This window comes from Phlebotomus argentipes, unplaced genomic scaffold (assembly GCF_947086385.1).
Source record: "Phlebotomus argentipes unplaced genomic scaffold, Phlebotomus argentipes genome assembly scaffold_4, whole genome shotgun sequence".
Classification (NCBI taxonomy): domain Eukaryota; kingdom Metazoa; phylum Arthropoda; class Insecta; order Diptera; family Psychodidae; genus Phlebotomus; species Phlebotomus argentipes.
Genome location: NW_026776174.1, coordinates 12,533,133 through 12,555,151, shown reverse-complemented (window position 1 = coordinate 12,555,151; position 22,019 = coordinate 12,533,133). Strand labels below are relative to the sequence as shown.

The window sequence follows — 22,019 nt, the reverse complement described above, 5'->3', positions numbered from 1 at the left end:
CTGTGCTTGCACGCAGAGATAATGTGAAAACTGTTACCATTTGTATGCGGAATTATGTAATAAATGCATCATTGTGGCACATTCTCATCATTGAGCACATCCAACTTCTCCAGCTGCTTGTTCACCTCTTCAGGTATTTCCACGTGCTTCAAATTATCCTCACCGATCTCATCTTCCGTCCTTATCAGCACATCGACGACGTTCTCGCACGCAAGCACTGTTTGCCTACTCTCGTCGCCCTGCTTCACTTCCCACTTGTGCAGCTCGCGCAGGATCTCATAAGTGCCCTTCTGCCGCAGGAATTCGCGCCCCTTGCGAGTGGCGCACAACTGCAACAGACACTCCAGCAGCATCTTCCTGATATCCGGATCGTCCTCGCGCTCCTTATCCGCGCTCAAGTATTGCAGCTCGATGGGCAACTTGTCGTTGTCCTCCTCGTCGAACTCCTCCGGTCCAGCGAGTGGCAGCAGAATGTATGGCAAGACGTTCACCTCCTCACTCAGCAGCCAGTCGTGCCGCGTGGAGTCGAAGCAGATGTTCTTCAGGAACCCAACAGCACCTCCTCGACGAATCACGCTATCCTTGAACTCCACGAAGGGCATAATCCTCTGGAAGAACATCTTTTCTCTGTCGCACAGCAATTCTCTTCCCTTGGAACACTGGGAAAAGTTGCTGAAAGCCGGACCGATGTAGTGAAGATTGCATCCGGATTTGTTGAAGCCCTTTCTGGTGAAACAAATTACCAGTCTGTTCATCTTCTCAACATCCTTGTCGAATTCTTGCAGGATTTCCTCCACGAGCGCTTCCTGGCGAGACATATTGCACAAGATCATGCACCATGCATCTGCTAATGTGTTCTTCTCGTCGAATATTGCACTGAAGAGCCTCTCAAGAAGCCCCGGACACTAGAAAAAAAAGCTTCCTTAAGATGTTGATCAAGAAGTTTTGCTTCCTGTATCTCACCTCTTTTAGAAGGGTTTTTGCTCCAATTTCTTCCGATGAAATGTTCACAAGTGTGAAGGTGGCATCTTTGCTGATTGCTGCTGTTGGGTCTGTTGTCAAATCCAGAATCAAGCCTAGAATATCCGGAGATTTGGAGAGCAATTCCCGGCTGTCAACATTGCCACTGAGACCTGAGAGAAATCACCTTAAATTACATCAATTCTCAGAATATTTTTCATATCAACTCACTCAAAATATGCGCAAGGGCCACAGCTTTCAGATCCAACCGAGAATCCTTCTGCAGAAAGGCCTTAAATTCACTTAAAGTCTCCATTTTCGGGACACGCGCTTCTTGTTTACTTCTGGTTACATCAGCAAATTCCCACGTGGTGGCGCAGTGTCAGCATGCAAAACATAAATACTGTCAGTTCCTGTCAGTTTTGCTCAAGCGTCGAAATGTCTGCGGAGCAGCTTTTCCAAATTTTCCTTCGCTCGGAGTCCGAGCGGATCCGGCAGCTACGGATGCGCGCCCTCATCCACCAGAGGATCAGCGCGTTGGCCAGGCAGAGAGCCAAGCGACTCACGATGATTTATCTGGCCACAATCGCGCGTGAAAGATCTCGCAAGCATCCAGCTTCGGTGAGTTGTGCTCGCACGTTTCACAGGAAAAGGGATAATATAGCAATTGACTGTCTTTGTAGGCTCTGCATAATCGCTCAAGAGGACCGATAGTCTTCCTGGATAGAGAGATGCCAAAGCTGTCTGAGGAGGATTTTGTGAAGCAATTCCACATCTCACGATCTTCATTTCACTTCATCCTGAACAATCTCTCATTCCTCATGTCAAAGAAAGAATCCTTGAAACTGATTCCTGTCTGGAAGCAGATTGCCACCTCTCTGTATGCGTTGACCTCCACGGAGTCCTTCAAGACCGTCGGCGTGATCTTTGGCATCGACAGCATCACTGTTTCAATAGTTCTTCTGGAGTTCTGCTCAGCAATCGTTCAGATTTTCCAGGAACAGTATATGAAATCCTATCCTCCGAGTGCAGAGGGCATCACAGCGATTAGAAAGGGGTTTGAGGAGTTGTCAGGACTTCCTCAAGTTTACGGCGCAGTTGGTGAGGAGATTGGTGTTGAAGGAGTGTTAAAAACAGGGTTTTGACTGTTTTGCCTGTCTTTTCAGGAGACTTTCGAGTGGACGTGAAGATTTCTACCAGAAACATGCGTTCTCCTGTGAAGATTCTCGCTGCCGCTGATTACAGGTATTTCAGTTTAATCTCTTATCATCAAGGCTCAATCAATTCTCAAAAAGTGTCTTGAAATATGGAGAGCATAAAAAGCAGTCAAGATCTTTACAATCGATCATGAATTTCATCAGTACTTAAACTCGCTTTTTCAAGTTCATTTTGATCATTTTTATAATAAGATACAGAGTATTTTTCTACTCGTCTCCGACTTATCTCGAAGTAATGATTCACAAGAAAAGCAGCACAAATTAGGCTTGAGTTCTCCAAGAAAGCTGACTGATTTATGCTTCCAATTGAATTGAGCCCAAGAATTCCTTTTGATCAATGCTCTCTTTCGGCTTTCAGGAGAAAGTTCACTTACGTTGAGGTTGGCGCGCCCAGCGACAGGGCGAATCTCTTCGAGAAGTCCTGCCTCAAAGACTACCACAAGTGCAACAAGTTGTTCTACAGCATGTCCAGGAAACTCGTCGACGGCTCCGTGCCAATCTTCCTCGCGGGTGACGCGTCTTTCCAACTGCAGCCCTACCTCATGACACCATTCCAGCACGCGGATCTGTCGCCACGCGAACACGACTTCAACGCGGCACTGCTGAAGGCGCATCAGTGCGTGGAGGACGCCTTCGCGATGATGAGGCAGCGGTTCCCGAGGCTTGGCAAGTGCAAGAACATTGCGCCGGACAACCTGCCGCTCCTCGTGAAGGCGGCCTGCATCATGCACAACATCCTGATCGAGAGGGAGGACGTGTCGTGGGACTTCACGGCCGCCGAAAGCACCCCAGTGCCGCCGCTCGTGCCGATGGACGAGGACGGCATGGGCATGCGGATTAGGGACGAGATTGCAAACGCCCTGATGAGCTGCCAGTAATCCTTTCTATTGCACTAGTTTGTCCAAGAACTCCTTCGTGAGCCGCAGCTGCTCCTTTGCGATCTCGTTGGCCTCGTACAGCAGTTCATTCACGCGCTCGTCGTTGCGTTCGCTCACGGCGTTCGCGCGCCGGATCTCCTCCAGCAGATCCTCGTGGATCGAGATCAGCTTGCGGCCGTCTGGTCGCTTGGGCGCCGGCGGTGTGGGTGGTGTGGGCGGGCGCTCGTCTTTCAGGCTCTTCGGTGCATCCGGCGGCTCGACTGACACGATGCTGTGATTGGAGTTGGACTCCACATTGTTGGCGAACTCGGCGTCCTCAGTCTTCAAGGGATCGTTGGACATGGGATTATTGAGCAGCATAGAGTGCATGTCATTGTAGAATACCCAAGTGGTTCTGTACTTTGGGTTCTCCTTCATCCTGCTCTTCTCAGTTCTACGGAACACAAACAATTAGAGATTAAACGATGAACGAACTGAAGCTGGACGTTTTACCTGTACTTGGACTGCAAGTTCTTCATCTTGGACTTGATTTCTGCCGATGTCTTCCGCACGCCGTATCTGCAGAGCGCCTCCCGGATCTCCTCCATGGTCTTCGAGTGACGCTTCTCTCTGCGCAGCGTCGGCAGGTTTCTTCGCCAGAACTTGAGCAAGAGAGATGTGTTGTGGTGATCCCAATCGGTTCTCTTTTTCCTCGGCGGCTCCTGGTCCACTGTGTCCGTCTCGGAAAAGTCGCCGGGCTTCGCGGAGTGCGAGAAAATGGAAGAAAAGCGGAAAAGAAAAAGTTATTGTCACATTGAGCATGCTGCAAATTCATCCAGCCTTCGTCGCGACATCTTCATTGATTTTCAATTACGCCCGGGAGATTAGCTTGCTTGCCAAGAGCTCCGCCGTTGGCAGCTTCTCCGTGAAATTGACGGATTTTCCGTTCATTTACCTCGAGTTTGATGAAAACGTCCGACGAATCAGAAAGATCGTCCATGATTGCGCAGGAATTTCGGCTTGGCCACTCTCACCTGGAAGCACAACAACCAGTTCAGAGAACACTCTCAGGCCCACAAAAATGCCACAACATCCCTTACCAATTTCAGGAAGTTCAGGAAGCCAACAAATACCCGGTTTCTCAACTAGACTCGAAATACTTTAGAATTGGTTGCCTTTTCGCGATTGCACTAAAAACTCTGCTCTTTTCGTTGGAACTCCTTGGAAGATTGCGGATACGCAGAGGAAAGCCGCATGCAGTGATGTTCGTGATGACTAAAGTACGGTTTCTTGAGGATTAGTAGCTTATTTTTGGGGAATTTTAAGAGGATTATTTGTTTTCAAAACATTTTTTGCTTCACTATGCGAATGACAATGGATTTCGACGAATTTCCGTTAGAGGCGCTGCATCGAATGTGTTGAAATTGTGAGTAGAAAAGTGTGTAAAATAATATTATTTTTGACTTCAGCTCATCTATTAAAATTATTGAGGAAAATATATAGATGTGTGCCATTATAAATGAGATGAGGAACTTCCGAAAGCTTTGCTATTAGGAACATAATTTGAAACTCTTGTGTAAAAATACGCGAAGAAAATAAAACTTCACTTTTATCCAAGACACTTCCCTTATAAGCGTTGGCGCAAGTCAAAGCTCAACGAAGTCAGTTCAAATTCAACGACGTCTGTCGATTTGATTGCAAATATTTTGAGGGAGAATAAAAAAGTTTGTTTTCGCAAGAAATTACCATTGATAGCGAGTCAAATTATGATCTAACACATCTGGCAAATATGTTAGTATAGCAATATGTCATGAAGGCATTTCTCTCTGTTTGTCCAGCAAACAGACGAAGTTGCAAAGAAAATCACTCGAGAAATAAGCGAATTTCTATTTCCACTGATGATCGGACAGCATCAGCATTCGGAAGAGGTGGAGGAGATCCACTTACCGTCCATTTGCACAATGATACATTTGGCTGAGATGCTCGAGAGGTGAGCGAATGGATATTTTGTTCGTGTTCTCACGTCAATGCACGTTCCATTCATAATTCTCCAATATTTACTCGTCATCTCTTGGGAAAACAGACTGACGCAAAAGATACAAGCAGTATCGCGCGGAAAATTATTTATCTGCATACAAGGATTCGCGGTATCTCCTTCGGCGGGGGCGCATAATTTTATGCTCACTAACCGCAATTAGTGACGTGATTATATACTTACGGTATAATTTTAGATCGATGGAAAGCTGGAAAATTTGCTCATGACAATTTCCTCTTGATTTGTCGCGCGCCAGAGGAAATTTCATTTAAAGCGCCGTGCAGAGTTTTCTTGTTTACGGCGAGGTGACTTTAAACGCCCACGAGTCCCTTTGCATGTGGGTAAATTCATTGAACATGGACTTTATCTGCGGTCTTTTGTTCTTCCCACTGTTTACAATATTTGATCTCATTTATCAGAGCTTTGCGTGCGCTTAAGACGGAAGATGGGCCATTTCGATATGTTGCTTATTAAGGAAGATGTCAAGTCAAGATATGCTCTCAAAGACGGTCTCTTCGTCGGGAAAATTGCGGACCGTTTAGGACAATAGAGGATTACGATTTAAATCTCATTAATATTCGTTCTTTTGCATGAATATACCAAAATGAGATTGAAAGAGAGAAAGAAAGTATCAAATAATGTTTCTTTCAGAATTCTATGGCCTGTAATTAAACATATTTAACGTTATTTCACACTTCTTTTAACCAAAGAATGGCATTAATTCTCAAAAATACTCTTAATTTCCCTGAAATGTAGTCAAAATTCGATATGAGAATGGGTGGTTAATCCAACGATATTTTGACTTGACCAGTTTGTGTGACACTATAAATTATATCACACATTTGGCAATGGACAATTGAGTGCTTTTTTACACTCTAAGATTCCATAGCTGGGCGATTTTTGCTGAAAATGTGACTTGGAGGAAAATCTCGAGTGTTTTGCTCATGAAATGGCCAGAGAGAGACAGCAAAAGAATCGAGACTCTTCTCTTGTTATTCGCCAATAAATCATTGATGATAAATGGCCGGCAAATGAGTGATTCACCTGAATTTAGTTGGCGGATTTGGCGGATAATTCGGCGGAATCCCAGCGTGAAGAGTTCTCTGTCGCTCCGATAAAATGTGACACTGTTCAGGGTGATTTGGGGTCATTGTTGTTTACGATACGGGCAGAAATCCACCGTCGCCGCAATAATAATGCAATCACGTTTCTTTTTTCAGGTGAAAATTTCGACACATTCCCTTTCTCTCATGTGACAATTTCTTTTATGCTCGCCACGAACTTTGGGGCAGATTAAGAGGGTCTGTTTTGAAAAATAATTGAGGCTACAATCCAGTTTGATAATATGTTCTACGACTTTTCTTCCGGCGATGGCTTTTTTTCTGCAGAAGCGGGAAAAAGTTTTCGAGAGACAGCGAAGGGAAATGTGGAGCAGAGATCGTTTGGCGCTGTTATCTCTGGCGTGGACAATGATATGTCGCTCTGCGACAATCAGTCAACGCTATCATGGTCGCTGCGTAAACAGATATCATCGCGATGGCAGCGTGAAATGCGTTATCAAAGGCGTCAAGTGCAAGAGTGAATCTCAAGTTATATCACTCGATAATTGCATGTGGAAATTGCCATTATCTCGTGCAGTTCGCATTTATCGGCTTCACCTTCACCGTTGAGATAAAAGAGGCGCGCATGCAATTTGCCCGAGAGAGGAAAAGCGTGGATCAAATGTCGCCCTGGGTGTTTCCCAGGTGGATTCAAAGCCAGGTGAGAGCACCAAATAAGGTGCCTCTCCGATTTTAGAGAGAACAGAGAGAGAGAGGAAGGAATGTTGAGATATGGCAAAGTGCAAGTAATTTGTGGTTTTGCCTCTTAAACAATCCACATGGGATTTGAAAGTATAACAGAGAGAGAGAGAGAAAGAGCCGTTTTCAAGGTAACACTAAACCTCCACATTAGCACGCGATTAGCTCCAGCTGAAGCATTACATCACAGATCAGCTTGCAATATATAGGCAATATCGGCTGGATCGACTAGAAACACACTATTTATCTCTTCATTATGTTATGACAACTTCTCACGTGGAGGTGAATTAGCCATGGAGGCGTAAAATTCAGCATTATGCTTCAAATGCACACACATTCCGCTGGTCGAAAGAGGCTCACCGTGGCATTTGATTGAATAAGACTGTCTTACATGCAGGCAATATGTTTGTCAGCTTCGCTGCCGCTTTTCGAGTGGGAAATTCACATTTTTACGGGCGCAATGGATTGGAAAAATCGCTCTGTGTCTGTATAAATTGAATGCGAATTTGCATTCTTCAACAGTTCCTCGTCAGAATGTATGGTTCTATTGATGAAATTGTCTGTCGTGGCAAAAACTCTACTTAGACGCCAAATCGATTCTCTAGAGGCTGCAAAGTGGCATAAATCTAGTGCAGGCGATTAGAAAATAGATTCCGATAGTTGTGCAAATTCATAAAATCGAACCATTGTGAAAAAATTATGGTTCATTGTGTACTTTATAATAGCCTATAGGACGTAATAAAACAATTTGAATTGTATTTCTTAGCGCAGTACATAAAATTACATCCATTTACATAAAAGTGTTGAATTAGTTGAATACTCATTAAAAATACAATTTTTCTTTTACACAGTTTGCATAATTATATGATTACGCGAAGAAATGCCGCAAAACCCGAAAAAGCGAAATTGGTGAGGTTGTATTATGAGTGTTACTATATTTAAAGCTACTGATAAACTGATAAGATATAACTTACATTGTAGGCATAGAAAAGTTTTGTGAATTAGTTAACCAATCAATGATAGTACATTAATTAATTTACACACTTTATATACTCAAAACTGAGATATTTGTTAGGTTATTTTCTTCTGAAAACAAATAAATAAACGTCGAAAGAAATTTGTGTGAATAAGATGCACAAGAGTAAAGATATCGATGAGGAAACATTTGTTTGAAGGTTATTTAGACAAACAAATCTTATTTATATCTTTGAAATATTTCATTGTGTTCTTACACACATAAACTAATAATATGCTTAAGTGAAATGTGCTGCATCAAATCCATTTGGATAAATTGTACATATTCTTACTCAAGTTCTTACCTTGATCTCTTCAAATGCTTTATAGACATTTATGGAATACTTACTTTTCGCCAGTAAAAACTTTCAATTTAAGCAATTGTTCGCCTCTTTGAGAAGCGTTGGAGCAATTTTTTGTGCAATGCCTCAAAATAGACACTGACACCATTCGCTGCATGACGACTTCAAAAGAATTTTTTCCACCAAATTCAATTGCAGGAAATTGAAGATGAAAACACAATTCATTCGAGTTTTTGTCCTTTAATCTGTTTCAGTATTTTTTTCAATATATGTATACACATTCATACGCGCAGACAACTTTTTTGAAAATATCCTAATAAACATTTTGCGTAAATCTATCTATGAAATCAATCGATCATTAAACTCATGCGTTCTACTCTTTCAAAGCATGCAACATTTTAAAATCATATCATATTTACAGAGAAATGAATGCAAGAGAGAGCATTGCCAGTCGCCAAGGGCGATAAAAGCAATTTATGTAAATATTCCCTTCTTCTAATAATTACTTATAAACTCTGTTTCTTTGAGACAATTCACTTCGTCCTTCAATATTCTATAATTTGTCTATATTTATCAATTATACAGTAATTTATTTCCTAGACTATTTACACATGTATTAATCTAAATTCTAGCGGAACGAATTAAAATGTAATTCAAGCTGTAGAAAAATAAATTCCAATTTCACTATAATTGATACAATTTGTAGTGTCATCTTCAGGTAAACTAAAATAAGTATCTCATTAGACTCTGTTGTGAAAACATTCTTCATTTTATGCGTTTGGGCAATGGTGTCAGCGTAATTTTCCACTATGCCACCCACATTTCAGCACTCATTGTCGAAAGGAAAACAGGCTGAGATAGAATAAATAAAATATACTAATGCACAATCTGTGGGCAGCGAATGTCGAGGAATCGTATTAGACTTTTATGCTGACCATAATATCGCCATAGAGATAGAGTTATTGCCTAAAAATCGCCTGTGGAATCGTTTAGATTAGAGATTTACAGTGAGAGAAAAAAATGCCAAGTTGTAATACTTTGCAAAAGAAGCGGCTGAGATTTTGCGATGATAAGGAAATTTTAAGAGTGTTGCCAATTTAGAAGCTGGTTGGCCTTTGTCTCGAGGGTGAGTTGACTTAATCATGTTTGGAGACGCGCCGGAGAAAATGAAGTGAATTTAATTGGATAAGAGAGGCGCTCCAAATAACACTCGAGTTTATCAATTCGGTATCACGTTTCATAAATATGATATCTTCTCTCTGTGTCAATTCAGTTAATACTTTGCAGCTTTCATGCGTTCTATACTCTGTAAACATACACTTTTTTCCATTCAATAATAACAATTAAATATAATACACTTGATTGTAGGTTTATATAAAAAAATGAGAAGAGCATAAAACTACTCAACAAGAACATTTTGCCAGCATTTGTACCACACTTTCAGATTTTTCATACACTTTTGACTTTTCCGTCCAAAAAACCGCGCGTGCAAAAATATTTGTCAATTCGTCTCTTTAGTGCTATTCTTCTAACCCTGTAAATTTGATTCATGCAACAGTTCCGTGTCTTCACATAATGAAAGTATCTTCCTATCGATATCACTTAAGTGTTTTAGCACCAAATCTTAATTCCTCTAGTAACACACTTCTCCGCATAAACTTAATTGTCAACAATCTCTGAGTTTGTAAACAGAAGAGCTCATTGTTCTGGCATCGTTACTCAATTCTCCGGATGAATGATAAATTGAGGATCACGCGATTAGGCTTCCAACAGCGCCACGAAACATTTCCAGCGCCAGAGATGAAAATAGTCTCTGAACCACTGCGAATTGAGATCTATTTTTGACTGTCAGGCGATATTTCACGTTTTATTTCCTAGAAAATCAAGTTTGGCAAAAGAGTCTCTGACTCACGGCTTTAGTCTTCCAGACAGAAAAAAAGCGTTTGCATTAATTGAGCGAATATTGAGAGGCTCGCTCAGTGATGTGAACTTTTCATGTTCAACTTGTCTTCTCTCACTCACTACTTCACATGATGCGATGAAATAATGTGAGAAATTTAAGTGCGGGAAACTTTCGTGCGCTTTTGGAAGTCTAATGGCGACAGAGAATTTTCCATGGAAACTTTCTTAATGCCCCGAATCTATGTCAAGCGACGCCGCGTGAGAAAGTCTGTAATCTGGGGATGTGATAATTTCCACACTCACACGTCCGTCTGTTCGCTGGCACAGGAGTCCGTGGCGCAGCCCCACTTGCGCGACGTGTCGCACATCCTCTTGAGCAGGGAGCGCTTCTTGCCGAAGATGGAGTCGGCGTTGCTTGAGCGCGGGCTGGCGTGCGGCTCGAAGCTTGGGATTTTGGGCGGATGCAGCAGGTTGTGTTGGTTGTGGAGCTTCTGCTGATCGGCGGCAAAGTCCGGACACTTCTCCACCTCCAGTACGAAGGTGTTCTTGGGGTCCGTCTTGGCGCCCGTGGCTAGAGTGATGGTCTTGGTCTTGGTAGTGTTGCGCCGCCGCTGCAAGCGCTCGTTGGTCTTGGCGTCGATGCCCATAAGGCGTCGCACGCCGCGGCGGACGCGCTTGTTGCGGTAGGCGAAGATGAAGGGTGAGCTGAGGTTGCCCAGCACCACCGCGAAGATGGCCACGAGCGTGCGATCGGCGGGACTGAGGAGCGGCACGCTGTGTCCCTCCAGCAGCATCAGTAGACCGTACGGGATGTACGAGACGAGGAACATGATCACCACAAGGATACTGATGCGCGCCGCTCGCGACTCCTCACGGTACTTGAACAGCGAGGAGGCGTTAGAGAGCCGGTGCCTGATGGATGTCATATAGCTCAGAGCTTTGGGGTGCACCTGCACCGTGGGCAGCGGCAGCAGAGGCCCGGACACGTCCACGACCGCGCTGTGCTTGTGCAAATTGGGTGTGGAGTTCGCGTGCCGCAGATCGCAGCGCAGATCCTCGTCCTCCAGGTGCTCGAGCGGGAAGAGCTGGCGGGCGCTGTAGTTCCGCCGCATGGACTCGCCGCTGGCCAGCGAAAGCGACAGCAGGATGCTGTTCTGGTTGCGGTCCATGGACTTTGGTATTTCGAGGTGTTTGTTGAGCAGCAGCGGCTTCGTGCTGGAATCTTTGGCATCGTACTCCTTATCTAGCTTCATGAGCAGCCCGCCCGGCGGCACGGATGAGTGCCTCTCGCCCAAATTCTGCTGGGCGGCCGTCTGGGCGTTGGAAGAGGTGAGATTCAGGGCACTCTGGAGGAGTGGCGAGGAGCCATTCTGGCGCATCCGCAGTCCATTGGAGCGCGCCTCCCGGAATATTCGCCAGTACATGGCGCACACTAGCCCGAATGGCAACAAGATGATGACCAGGAAGTAGGCGAAGGAGAAGACAGCGCTATATATCCCCTCGGATTCGTACAAACTCGTGTCCTCGCCTCGGAAAATTGACGCCACCCCGAAGACGATGCCCAGACACCACGTGGCTCCGATGAGGGCCCACGCACGAGGTCCGGACACGCGGGAATGGTATCGCAGGGGATCAGTCACAGCGCACCACGTGTCCCCGACCACTAGGAGCACAGACAAAGCTCCCAGGGCGGCTGCCACGTCTAGCGTCCAGAGGTGAACACCCAGTCCCGGCGACTCATCCAGCTCTTCCACCTCCTCGTCGATCTCGGCGATGACGATGGTGTTCTTGCTCTCCGACACCGCAGTCTCCTGGAAGATGATGTTCGTGGAGCAGCCGGGCGCCGTCCGGTTGAGACTGCAGCTGAACTTGGGCGTCTCGTCGGCATCCTCAGTAGCAGGCCTCAGGGCGCTGCAGTTGAGCAGGAGCGACGGCCCGAGAATGATGCAGCAGATGAGATTCACGATCAGCAGATTGATGACGAAGCGATTGGCGGTGGTGCGAAGGCTGGGCGTCATCCAGAAGGCGCCCAGCGCCAGCACGTTGACACTGGCCGAGAGCAGCAGCAAGGCTCCGATGAAGAAATCTATGGCCATCTCTGCGCATTACTTTCAAGATCACAACTTTGCAGCTCATCACCATGAGTCGCCCATCTTTAGCAGCTGTGCGCAAATCACTTAATCAGCACGCTTGGCGCGCGCACAGAATCCAAAAGATGATGATTTTGAGTCAATATTTACACAAACTTTCCCAGTCACTCTTTGTGATTTACAATATACTTGATGACTGCACTAAAATGTCTACTGGCGACTCGAATATCTCGGCAGGCAGAATCAATTCTCAAGATTTTTGGTGCCGCGCTCAGATTTCCCAGGAACTGGATTCTGATTCACTGACTTTTGGCACAATTCGCAATTGATGGAATTGTGATATGCGCGAAGAACTTCGCAGAAATCGTGAAGTCACGACCGGTGTCTGAAAGAAGAAGGAAAGGGAAAAGTGTTGAAAAGCAGTGCTTAGCTTAACATATGGATGATCTGGCATTCTTGGGAACAATGTGGAATATGAAATCTTTGTCTTTAGGTGAAAAATTGATCAGAAAGGATATTTGAAGGTTTTTATTCAAAATAATAATGAAATATTTGAATATGATATCTGAGATATCAAAATTCTTTGGTCGTGATTTTGTTATTTTGATTTCTCGAACTTGATTCTCGATCTTGTTTTGTTGATCTTGATTTCTTGTTTTTGATTCTTGATCTTGATCTTGATATTCATTTTTTGTTGTTCCTCGCATCACATTTTCTTCTCTGCATTCCCACATAAGCGAGTTGGATGGGAAAAACTAATGTGACAAAGTCAAGAAGAGACGAAGACAAGGAAATGGAAATAATCAACAGAAAATCTCTGCCATGTGATCTCATAAATTTACATTGACTGCGGGAGGGGAGAATGTATTAAAAATTAACACATTGATAATCATTGTGCCACCTGACCTCGAATCGCGACAAAATTGATTGCAACTCCCATTGTGAATGGAGCTTCATTTGAATTTTCTATTCGTTTTGCCCTGTCCCGCACTTCTCACTCCGCAATTACTTTTAAGAGTGTTTCAGTGGCAATGTCGAGGAGAGAGTGAGCTATTTCCACAGCTGACCATATAGTAAATAATTGAATTCTCCTTTCAGTTCCACATATGATTAAATGACATGAATGTCATGGGAATACCAGCTGCTGTTCCTGCCTTCCTTGCGGCTCCGAGGAGAAGACATGAAAGTGAGTCTTTGTGCCGGAGGAACTTTTGGAAGAACTTTCACACGTCTTCTCATTAGTCACACGGGATCAACAAACCAGAGATGGCAAAATAAGGCGTTTAATAACAGAAATTTCCGCTGTTCTCATCTTGCGTAAAGCACTCATCAAACAAGAGTGGCGTGAATTCAAAATACAGCGTTTTCATGCGTACAGCAAATATCATATTTCTTAGTCATGTACGCGACATATCGCATCATGTGCAGAATGGGAGAATATGAATGAGATTTTTGGACTTTGCACCACTAAATCGCATTACACCCGATAAAGAGAGACATCGAAAATGTGCGAATGTTTGGCTTCCTATCGCGCTTCATTCAGGCTATTGTTGATGGCTCTGTACAAAAGACCTCCCCTGATCAAACATTATGCAACAATGGCAAAAGTAGGCATTTATTGGCATTCTATTTCGGGGGCGTGAAGGTGGGCAGCTTGGCAGCTCGTTACAATTAACACATCCTTTTTCTATCGCACTCTCTCTCGCATGTGTTAATTATAAACTCTTGGTTCATTCAGTGTTGCTGCCACACTGTGTCTCAGCCATTATCACAGTTACATGACAGAGTCAATAATTTATTGATCTTCTTGTCTCGCTCTTTGTGTAGCACATGAAATGTGAGATAATTGAATTGTCGAATTTTTACCATTTCGCGAGATTCGGTTTACTTGCTTGAACAACATTCTGTGCATCACAAGCCATACAATATGTATGATATTCATTGATTCACTGCGGCGACATTGATTCTCAATCAGGGTCGTGATTAACAATTGGAAGAGGGCCAAATATTGACATTTTGCTGCTGATATTCCAAGCTCTGATGCAGCAAATATGACAAAAGAATCCTCTTCTTTGTCATAATTGTGGCATCACAATACAAATTATATTCAAATAGTGTGATTGTGGCAAAAAGTGATTTTTTAGGTCTTTTGGGCTCCGCCTTGAGTGTTGCCCTCAGAAATTCTCTGTATATAGAAACATTCTTCACGATATGACGTGAGATTAACGTCACATGAAAGTAAATGCAGTGATTAGGTCATGTTTGTGGTCTAGTGAGGTCATTTTAGTATGCAAATATTATGCCGAAAGCAATTTGTAACCAAAATTCCATTCTTTCTTCGGCAATGACGAGTGCTGAGATGAGATTCCGAAGAAGTCTGCTCTTCATGTTTAATTTACGGATTATTGGGAACAAAGTTTATTTTTCGAGCATGATAAACGTGTGAAAAATAGCTCTGTTTCCGCGAAATCATGGACCGTAAATAAGTCTGGAAATAGGCTAAGATCACTTGTCATTTTTCTGTATTATATGGGAAAAGTTGTAGAAAAGAATTTACTGGAAGTGTGTCTAGATAAATTACGGGGTAAAGAGGTGCGGTCCTTCTGTAAAAATACACACACACGTAATTTTGTGACACTGATTTACATTCGCGCGACTCTCGAGTGGCCAACACGGAGGAATTACATTTGGGTGTTGGTATAAATCTTCCACTGCGATGACTAAGTTTATTCGCTCGCGGTGGCATCATTGAGCGGCGGTTTTTCTGCCAGAATTTTCATCATATCGCGCGCATGTAAATGAATACCTTTGGGCATTCATCAAAATATAGAGTGTGAAAGTTGAGCTGTGAAAAATTGCAGATCATGTTACCGAGCATGGGAATCTATAAGGTCACATTGTGTCGAGTGACTTCATGGCTCCAGAGAGCGAGAAGAGTTCCATCAAATCGACACACATTCGAAGACATTGACCGTGTACAACTCGTTGGAAGGCATCATTAGAAGACCTGCTCGGCAACAGACTGCGGTGATGATTAGTTTCGCCCTGCCCGTGGGAAGGCGTCCAAGAATTATATCTTCCTGTGCCAATAATTTATGTGACCATTTGTGTAAATAAGTGCTGAGGGAAGGAGACCAGCGACTGGAAGCACTGAGAGCTGGAAAAAACCGCCATTGTGGGTGGTAGTTGTTCCACTTCATTGATTGTACTTTTTTCTCTGGCGATTTCTGTGAGCTTGAAAAAAGCTCGCCACACCTCACACATTTCTACCAACACTTTAATTAATGCCTCCATGTCATTCTCTCTGCTGCCATTCAGTGGCTGAGGAAAAAATGAATGAAAATGATTGTCCTCTTTATTGCTTCTGGAGACGTCTTAATTACATCCCAAAGTGGGTATTTTAATTAATTTCTCTCCTAAATAAATAGCAGGGAGGAATGTTGGGTTGAAGGATCGGAAGTTGCTGGAAATTCTCGTGCGGTGCTTTAACTCTTTGGACATACATATATGAGTATTAGTAGTTTTTAAACAATCCACGGGGAAAAACGACATTTTTCCTCCCCGGAGAAGTTGTAAAAATGCAAATGAGCACAAAAATAGAAATCAGAGAGAAGAATGAAAAGCCATCAGCCGAAGGGGTTGGTAAACTGATGATGAGGAATGGCAAAAAACCGCATGACCCTTTAATTCCCATGTCAACTCGCGCGCTCTCCGAGGGATGAGAGACTGCGTGTGTTTCTCTCGCGACGGAAAATTACCCACAAAGACCAAAAGACTCGTAAATAAACATGACCCCTGAAGAGGAGGGATGATTGTGGCAACTGACACGGAGTGATGCTCTCTAATTTGCAGACTGCGCGACGAGAATTCTTCCAGAGTATATCAGAGCGGACCTGTAAATTCTGCATGTGATTATTTTTCACATCATGCATTTGCATTGCGTCAAGTCATGTGGAAGATTACTCGGTAATATTCCATTGATTTGCCCAACCATCAAATGGTGGAGAACTTTATTGCGGATTGGAATTTTCAAGGAGAGTTCTCGAACTGCAGCGTTTCTTGCTGAATACACCAAATAGATGTGCTTAAAAATCATGGCAATTATTGAACGAATTTTTATTGGAAACTCCCGTGAGAATCATGGGAAAATCCCATATCATATGGACTAAATTTCTCAGAGGAATCCTTTAAGAGTCAAATAGATAAAAATGTGTACTTCATTCAGAATAATAAATATAAAATACATTTTTCCCGATGTGACAAGTTTTCACGGGAAATTCAGTGTGTAATTAACTTGCATAAAGACTCATTTTATATTTATAAATAAGGAGTTTTCAGCTTTGACCACAACTGCAATTAAGGTTGAAATGAGGAGGGAATATTTAAATGGAGGTGTGCCTTATATACACTTTTCCACTTGAGTCATTCATCGATGAAGAACAGGAATAAGAGCTGACGTGGTGAATCTCAAATTCTTCTCGATTTGAGTGTCCCTCAATGGGTGTTATGTGGCATCTCTCGAACTGACACGAATCCATTAGCTCTACTTAATGTATTGGGCAGATATGCCATGGGAAAATGTGTAAGTCGAGGTGGGCAATTTTCTCCACATGCTTGCAGAAACATAAAACTTTTGGGTCGTCGATGATTACTGCTGAACTTTTCCCACCCGCGCGGATCTCTGTGAACGCCGGCGCTTGGGCGCCGGCCGGAGGGCGAGAATAATTGGTATTTTCGCCATAGCGAAGAGGACACCGATTGCGCCACCAGTAGTGTACAATTTAGAGCCATTGTATCCGCATTTTATAACACAGACATGACGCAAGTCGTCGTGTAGCATTTTCGGCAATGAACAATTTCACACAATACGCCTTGCCTCATGACTGGTGAGTAAAAATAGTGTTTAGTATTGCAAAAAAGCGCTCCAACAATGGCAAAAATGGAGACAAAGAAATAATAAACAGGGAAATGAAAATTATGGTTTGTAAAATCGTGCAAATCCGATGATTTTTTTTTCGTGCTTCTTTGTTGGTGATGTTATTAATGGTTGTTGAATGGATGAAAATTATTTCAATTTCCTCGATAAAAAATAGAACTCATCATTGTGATTCGGTGGAAATCTTAACATAGACCGGCACTCAAATCACTACTGAGAAGATGTGGGAAAAAGTCTTTGAACTTTGCTTTGGGAAGCTGTCATAAAAAATCATTTGATGAAAAATATCGTTGTATTTTAACCACTTTACGTGTGTTCATTCGGTTCATTCACAAAAACCGGACGGAAGATATGCCAATTTTTGTCAATTGACTAGAGAGAAAAAACGCGCCTCTCCCTGTGATTCACCAAGTAGAATCCCCAGAACGTGATAAATTGATGTTTGCGCGAGAGCCGGGCAGAACTGGAGCACTTCCAAAATTCAGCTGATCGCCTCATGAGATGTTGAATTCAAGGCATGTGACTCTTGTGCAAAATAATTGCTGGTAACTCTAATTCGAGTCATATGACTCCAATTTAGGCGCCTCATTGATCAGCCACTGAAGCTGAATAATGGACGGATTTTTTCTTTTGAATTCTTGCTGTGGAATATCAATTGGCATTGGCAGTTCTGTGAGCTTCTGCACGCACAGCAATTGCCATCGGTCGTGCAGCATTAATATAAACAATTGGCTGACGCCACACTATGCAAATTTGGTCTTATGGCTCTAATTAATCGATTTCCACCATCCGCATCGCCGGCTGGGGAGCTTCTATGACACTCTTTATGCCTCCGGCGGCCCCAAATGGCACTCCGCGTCACCGGCTTCCCCTCGACACTGGAATTTCGCTGTCTCACGAGCCAAATTTCCATGCTAATCCCAAGGGAAGTTTTCGCCAGCGAAGGAGTGGAAGAGTTCGAGGGAAACTCACTCAATGTGTGCTTTCAGCCATATGAGAAGAGCGAAGAAATCGTCCAGTTCTCTCGAGCCATTTCCGGATATTTCTTGCACTGAACCAATTGGCCACAAGAGGGTAATTAAGTGATTTAAAGCTGCCTACATAGGCAAATTAGGCGGCTGATGCCTCAATTTCAACTAATGAGCTCAATTGGGCCACAAGTGCTGTGCCGAAAAGCGGCGCGGAGAGAAAAATTGCTAAATTGACTGACAAGAAAGGCGCTGAGAAGGTTGATTTAGGGATCTCCAGATTGTCAGATGCCAAAACTTGAAATTTCCCCCCTTTTCCCAGAGATTTCTGACTATGCAGCAAAAGGAGAGAAAAACCCTCTTGTTTATTCAAGTGTTCAATAAAAATAAATTGTGTTCTTTTTCCATCATTCTATCGTAAGCATATGGTTATTGTCAAATATTATTAATATGCGATAAACCTGAAAGAAGAGCGTCAATATTTTTATTAGCACCATACAAGAATGTATTGACAGGAGCAAATAAAGATACGAGAGGACTTTTCCCACAAGAGGCACTTGCTGTACGGCCATAAATTGGCAAATTTGATCAAGAAAGCCAACAACCAGTTTTTGTGCACACCATTATCGAATTTCCAGTGATACTTCTCGTCACTCTGATTAAAGACACTTCTTGCTGTAGTTTCCTTTGTCGGGGAAACTTTTGATATTGCAAATTGTCTCTCTTTCCACTTTCCTTTGGCTGACGCGCGTCCTTTTGGTTGATGAGAAACAGTGAAAACTCGCCCATAAAATTTGACACAAATATTCAGTGAGTGAAATATCAATAAGGAAGTGTCCCAGATACCACACATAGTGTGATATCATTTTCGTGCTCTTGCAAAGTCAAGGATGGCACCCTTGACAAGTTAAGCAGCAATTTAGCCATTTGGGAATTGAAACTCTCGTCTGAGAAGTTCTTTGATCTGTGACAGAAACGAGAATTGATGGATTTTTCGTGTGGCTGATCAGCAAACATCGCACACTTCACGTGAGTTAATAAATGCCTCAAAAGTCCACGAGAGTTAACCGCAAAACACCACAAATTTGCAGAGTTTATTTGGCCAGCGAGCTTAATAAAAACAACGCCGATTATTGGATAAAAAGCATTCCTGTGAAAATATTTCGACAGAACTGAGGCGAGTCGTGATTTTCCCATGATCAATTCACATGGTAGAAAAGCAAATACTCAGAGATATTTGATTGCTAATTGCAAAAATACCCAAAAGTGTATAATCTCGCATTAATGTAAATATTTTGATGAAAGTCAATTGAGATAAATTGCTGCGATTTTAATCCTTTCAACAATCCTCTTTGAAAATTGTCAATATGATGAATTATTCGCGTAATGTAAGGAATTAGCGTTTATCGATTGCAACATGATGGATAAAAAAATCCTTCAGAATAATACAACACGACCTTCGTGGCATCGTTCGAATTGATATTGACAATAAAGTCTTCTTCATGATCTTGATTTTCAGAGGAAAAAAACCCCATGTTTTCACCACCCACGAAATCATTTACACCGAAATCACTTTTCTCTTTCCATCTTTCACGCACGTTAAGCCACACATTGCATGTGTTTAAACTGAATTTAATGACATATTATTAACAAGACTGATTAATTTATCTAATTACCTAGAACATATGGAATTACTCCGCCCTCCAGTTATGATTTACAAATATAAAAACGATTACTTCTCTATGAGATTGCTAATCCCTATCAAGCTGATAAACTCAGTCGATTGAAGCACATTCACTATTCATGGCGAGGATTTTGACGTGTTGCCAAGAGAATTTCTGAGAAACTCAGAGAAACCATCGAAATAGGTGAGAAATCATCCATTTTGCCACAGTGTTAAATGAGAATAATTTTTTTTTACAATAATTCGTGTAGATATTAATGGAAAATCCGTGTAATTGTGACACGGCAAGACTGAAACAATGAGATAAACTTGATAAACTAGCGGCATTTCATATTGATTAATACGCTTAAGATTAAATATTTATTTAAAAATAACACTAGCGATAAAAATAGCATCGTGATCGAGACTGTTTCATTCCATAAAATCACGATTCTGTTGATTTTTATGAAGGTTAGTAAGTTAGCTATGCTCGGCACATAAAGAATGGCGCGTATATTGAGCATTTTGCAAGAAACTCGGTGCGAGAGATTTGTTCTCTGCCTCATCATCAATTTGTCTGCAGTCGATACCTATTTCTGAATTGTTTATGGCAGGAAGTTTTGCTTAAAATAGACTCGCGGCGGAGCGAAGAGGACACCAAATGGTGGGAACAAGAGTTGCGAAATTGGACACAGAGGCACAGAGATAAGAACAACTTCGGCCCAAAGATCGGTGACGAATCTCTGAGAAATTTACCTGTGACTCTTTCACTCTCTGCTCAGGTGTATTTTTTCTGCCAAAAGACACACTCTTGAATGTGTATCGCACAATGTTCACTCTTTGTGGTGCAGAGAAAAGCACTTGTCCTCTCCAGGCACTCGAAGACTTGTTCACAAGCACCACAAGCAGCACTACTATTCACGTGCAACACCTCGACTTTTCAACAAGTCACTCTTCTTGCGCGAATTAAATGCAGAATCAGCTCTGTCTCAATGCTATAAATCTCCGCTAACCAGCACACGACGGCTGTGCTATCGTGTGGCGGCAATTACTTGAGCAGTGACTCTCAGTGCTGCCTTCTTCCACGGCAAGAAGACCAAGACTGACTTGAACGCTGCGAGATTCACGCACCAACTGACTGACACTCTGGCTTTGGCTCTTGCACTGCGCTCGGCGACTCTCCGTGTCGACTTGGGGCCGTCTGGGGGGATAAATATCACACACTCGAGTTGCTTGTGTGCTCACCAACACAGCGCCGAGCGGAGAGTTCCCGCGCTCGGGCGCCCCGCGCGCTGGGGCACTCCTTGGCCCCAAAAGCCTCCACCAAATGCAACTGGTCGGCGTCGGCGAAGTGTCTGCCATCGCGGGCGCAGTGATGCAAAGCCCATGGCTTAAATGGAGACGTCCGCGATCACGCTGGAATTCCCGGTCCAGCCCCACAGCACACTGTGTGGCAATCGCGGTGCTGGAGCCAAAAATCCGCCATTCGCTCACGGATTTCGCACGCCAGCTGTAGGAAGGCGAATACCTTGAATGCCGCGAATTCCTTCAATCGACTTCTTTGGCTGCATACAAAGCGCCAAATAAGTGAGATTCTACAGAGATGCTCTGCCACGCAAACGGAGAATTTCTTCGCACTGCCCGTGAGGTGCAATGCTACAAATCTGGTCGCGCGTTGGTGGGATTCAATGGAAATTCCTCACTCTCATCAATTCACTTGCGAAGTCCAAACTTCAGTGAAATTTTGAGAAATGAATTGTTCGGTTTTTTTGCGGGTTTTGAGATAAACATGGCATTTAAATGGCTGCAAAACAGCGATAAATCGATAAAGAAAATTGCATGAATATGTGTGTATTCATTAACCCTTCACACATTTTAATAATAATATGCTGAATAGAATTTTTGCAAACGACTTTAATTATAATTAGTCGTCTTTAATCGATCGTAGTTATGATAGATCTTGATTTGGTAGTCGCTTCTAAAGCTCATGGATGGCTATGAAGGGTTGAGTGACATTTAGAATATCACTGATTTGAATAATGGACATTGGGAATAAGTTTTCTGCAAAATGTGTATTTCTTCCCAATTTCGGAGCTCACTTTGTCAAAATGCCACAAGAGAGAGTGCCAAGATATTGAATATCCTCTCGGATGTTTCGCTCTACGCCCCCGAACACACCCCGGAGGCACTCAGTGGAGGCGTGGATGGCTACAAAATGCCCACAATTTCACATGTTCCTCCTGTTTCATTTGAGTTCTGCCAAATTTTCCTCTCGG

At 43.1% G+C, this 22,019-nt stretch overlaps 4 protein-coding genes across 5 annotated transcripts; 1 reads left to right on the top strand and 3 right to left on the bottom strand.

Moving 5' to 3' along the window:
• Positions 1–68: 68 nt before the first annotated feature.
• LOC132258807 (protein HGH1 homolog) lies at positions 69–1,330 on the bottom strand. Its single transcript, XM_059756292.1, has 3 exons — positions 1,192–1,330; positions 964–1,133; positions 69–905 (listed from the first exon to the last, which is right to left on the bottom strand). The coding sequence occupies exons 1-3, from the start codon at positions 1,274–1,276 to the stop codon at positions 69–71; spliced, it is 1,092 nt and encodes a 363-aa protein (XP_059612275.1). The 5' UTR covers positions 1,277–1,330.
• Positions 1,326–3,055, top strand: LOC132258804 (putative nuclease HARBI1). The gene is made up of 4 exons (XM_059756287.1): positions 1,326–1,581; positions 1,644–2,061; positions 2,127–2,205; positions 2,536–3,055. Exons 1-4 carry the CDS (start codon positions 1,348–1,350, stop codon positions 3,053–3,055), a joined length of 1,251 nt encoding a protein of 416 aa, XP_059612270.1. The 5' UTR covers positions 1,326–1,347.
• On the bottom strand, positions 2,963–4,404 carry LOC132258814 (uncharacterized). Its single transcript, XM_059756299.1, has 4 exons — positions 4,135–4,404; positions 3,990–4,068; positions 3,548–3,792; positions 2,963–3,488 (listed from the first exon to the last, which is right to left on the bottom strand). The coding sequence occupies exons 2-4, from the start codon at positions 4,032–4,034 to the stop codon at positions 3,062–3,064; spliced, it is 717 nt and encodes a 238-aa protein (XP_059612282.1). The 5' UTR covers positions 4,035–4,068; positions 4,135–4,404; the 3' UTR covers positions 2,963–3,061.
• A 4,004-nt stretch (positions 4,405–8,408) lies between these two features.
• LOC132257371 (muscarinic acetylcholine receptor M1) lies at positions 8,409–20,829 on the bottom strand. Of its 2 annotated transcripts, none has more exons than XM_059754237.1 (2): positions 20,500–20,829; positions 8,409–12,561 (listed from the first exon to the last, which is right to left on the bottom strand). In XM_059754237.1, the coding sequence occupies exon 2, from the start codon at positions 12,180–12,182 to the stop codon at positions 10,386–10,388; it is 1,797 nt and encodes a 598-aa protein (XP_059610220.1). In that variant the 5' UTR covers positions 12,183–12,561; positions 20,500–20,829; the 3' UTR covers positions 8,409–10,385. The 2 variants fall into 2 exon arrangements, with proteins under 2 accessions (XP_059610220.1, XP_059610221.1); XM_059754238.1 differs by lacking the exon at positions 20,500–20,829 and having other exon boundaries at positions 8,409–12,275; positions 12,359–12,393.
• Between the last annotated feature and the right edge of the window lie 1,190 nt (positions 20,830–22,019).

Coding starts and splice junctions, on each gene's coding strand:
- LOC132258807 (XM_059756292.1), bottom strand. CDS start 1,276: ATGGAGACTTTAAGTGAATTTAAGGCCTTTCTGCAGAAGGATTCTCGG. Junction 1,134..1,191: donor GGCCCTTGCGCATATTTTGA/GTGAGTTGATAT, acceptor GATTTCTCTCAG/GTCTCAGTGGCAATGTTGAC. Junction 906..963: donor CAAAAACCCTTCTAAAAGAG/GTGAGATACAGG, acceptor TTTTTTTTCTAG/TGTCCGGGGCTTCTTGAGAG.
- LOC132258804 (XM_059756287.1), top strand. CDS start 1,348: ATGCAAAACATAAATACTGTCAGTTCCTGTCAGTTTTGCTCAAGCGTC. Junction 1,582..1,643: donor CTCGCAAGCATCCAGCTTCG/GTGAGTTGTGCT, acceptor CTGTCTTTGTAG/GCTCTGCATAATCGCTCAAG. Junction 2,206..2,535: donor CTCGCTGCCGCTGATTACAG/GTATTTCAGTTT, acceptor TTCGGCTTTCAG/GAGAAAGTTCACTTACGTTG.
- LOC132258814 (XM_059756299.1), bottom strand. CDS start 4,034: ATGGACGATCTTTCTGATTCGTCGGACGTTTTCATCAAACTCGAG. Junction 3,793..3,989: donor ACGTTTTCATCAAACTCGAG/GTAAATGAACGG, acceptor CACTCCGCGAAG/CCCGGCGACTTTTCCGAGAC. Junction 3,489..3,547: donor AACTTGCAGTCCAAGTACAG/GTAAAACGTCCA, acceptor TGTGTTCCGTAG/AACTGAGAAGAGCAGGATGA.
- LOC132257371 (XM_059754237.1), bottom strand. CDS start 12,182: ATGGCCATAGATTTCTTCATCGGAGCCTTGCTGCTGCTCTCGGCCAGT.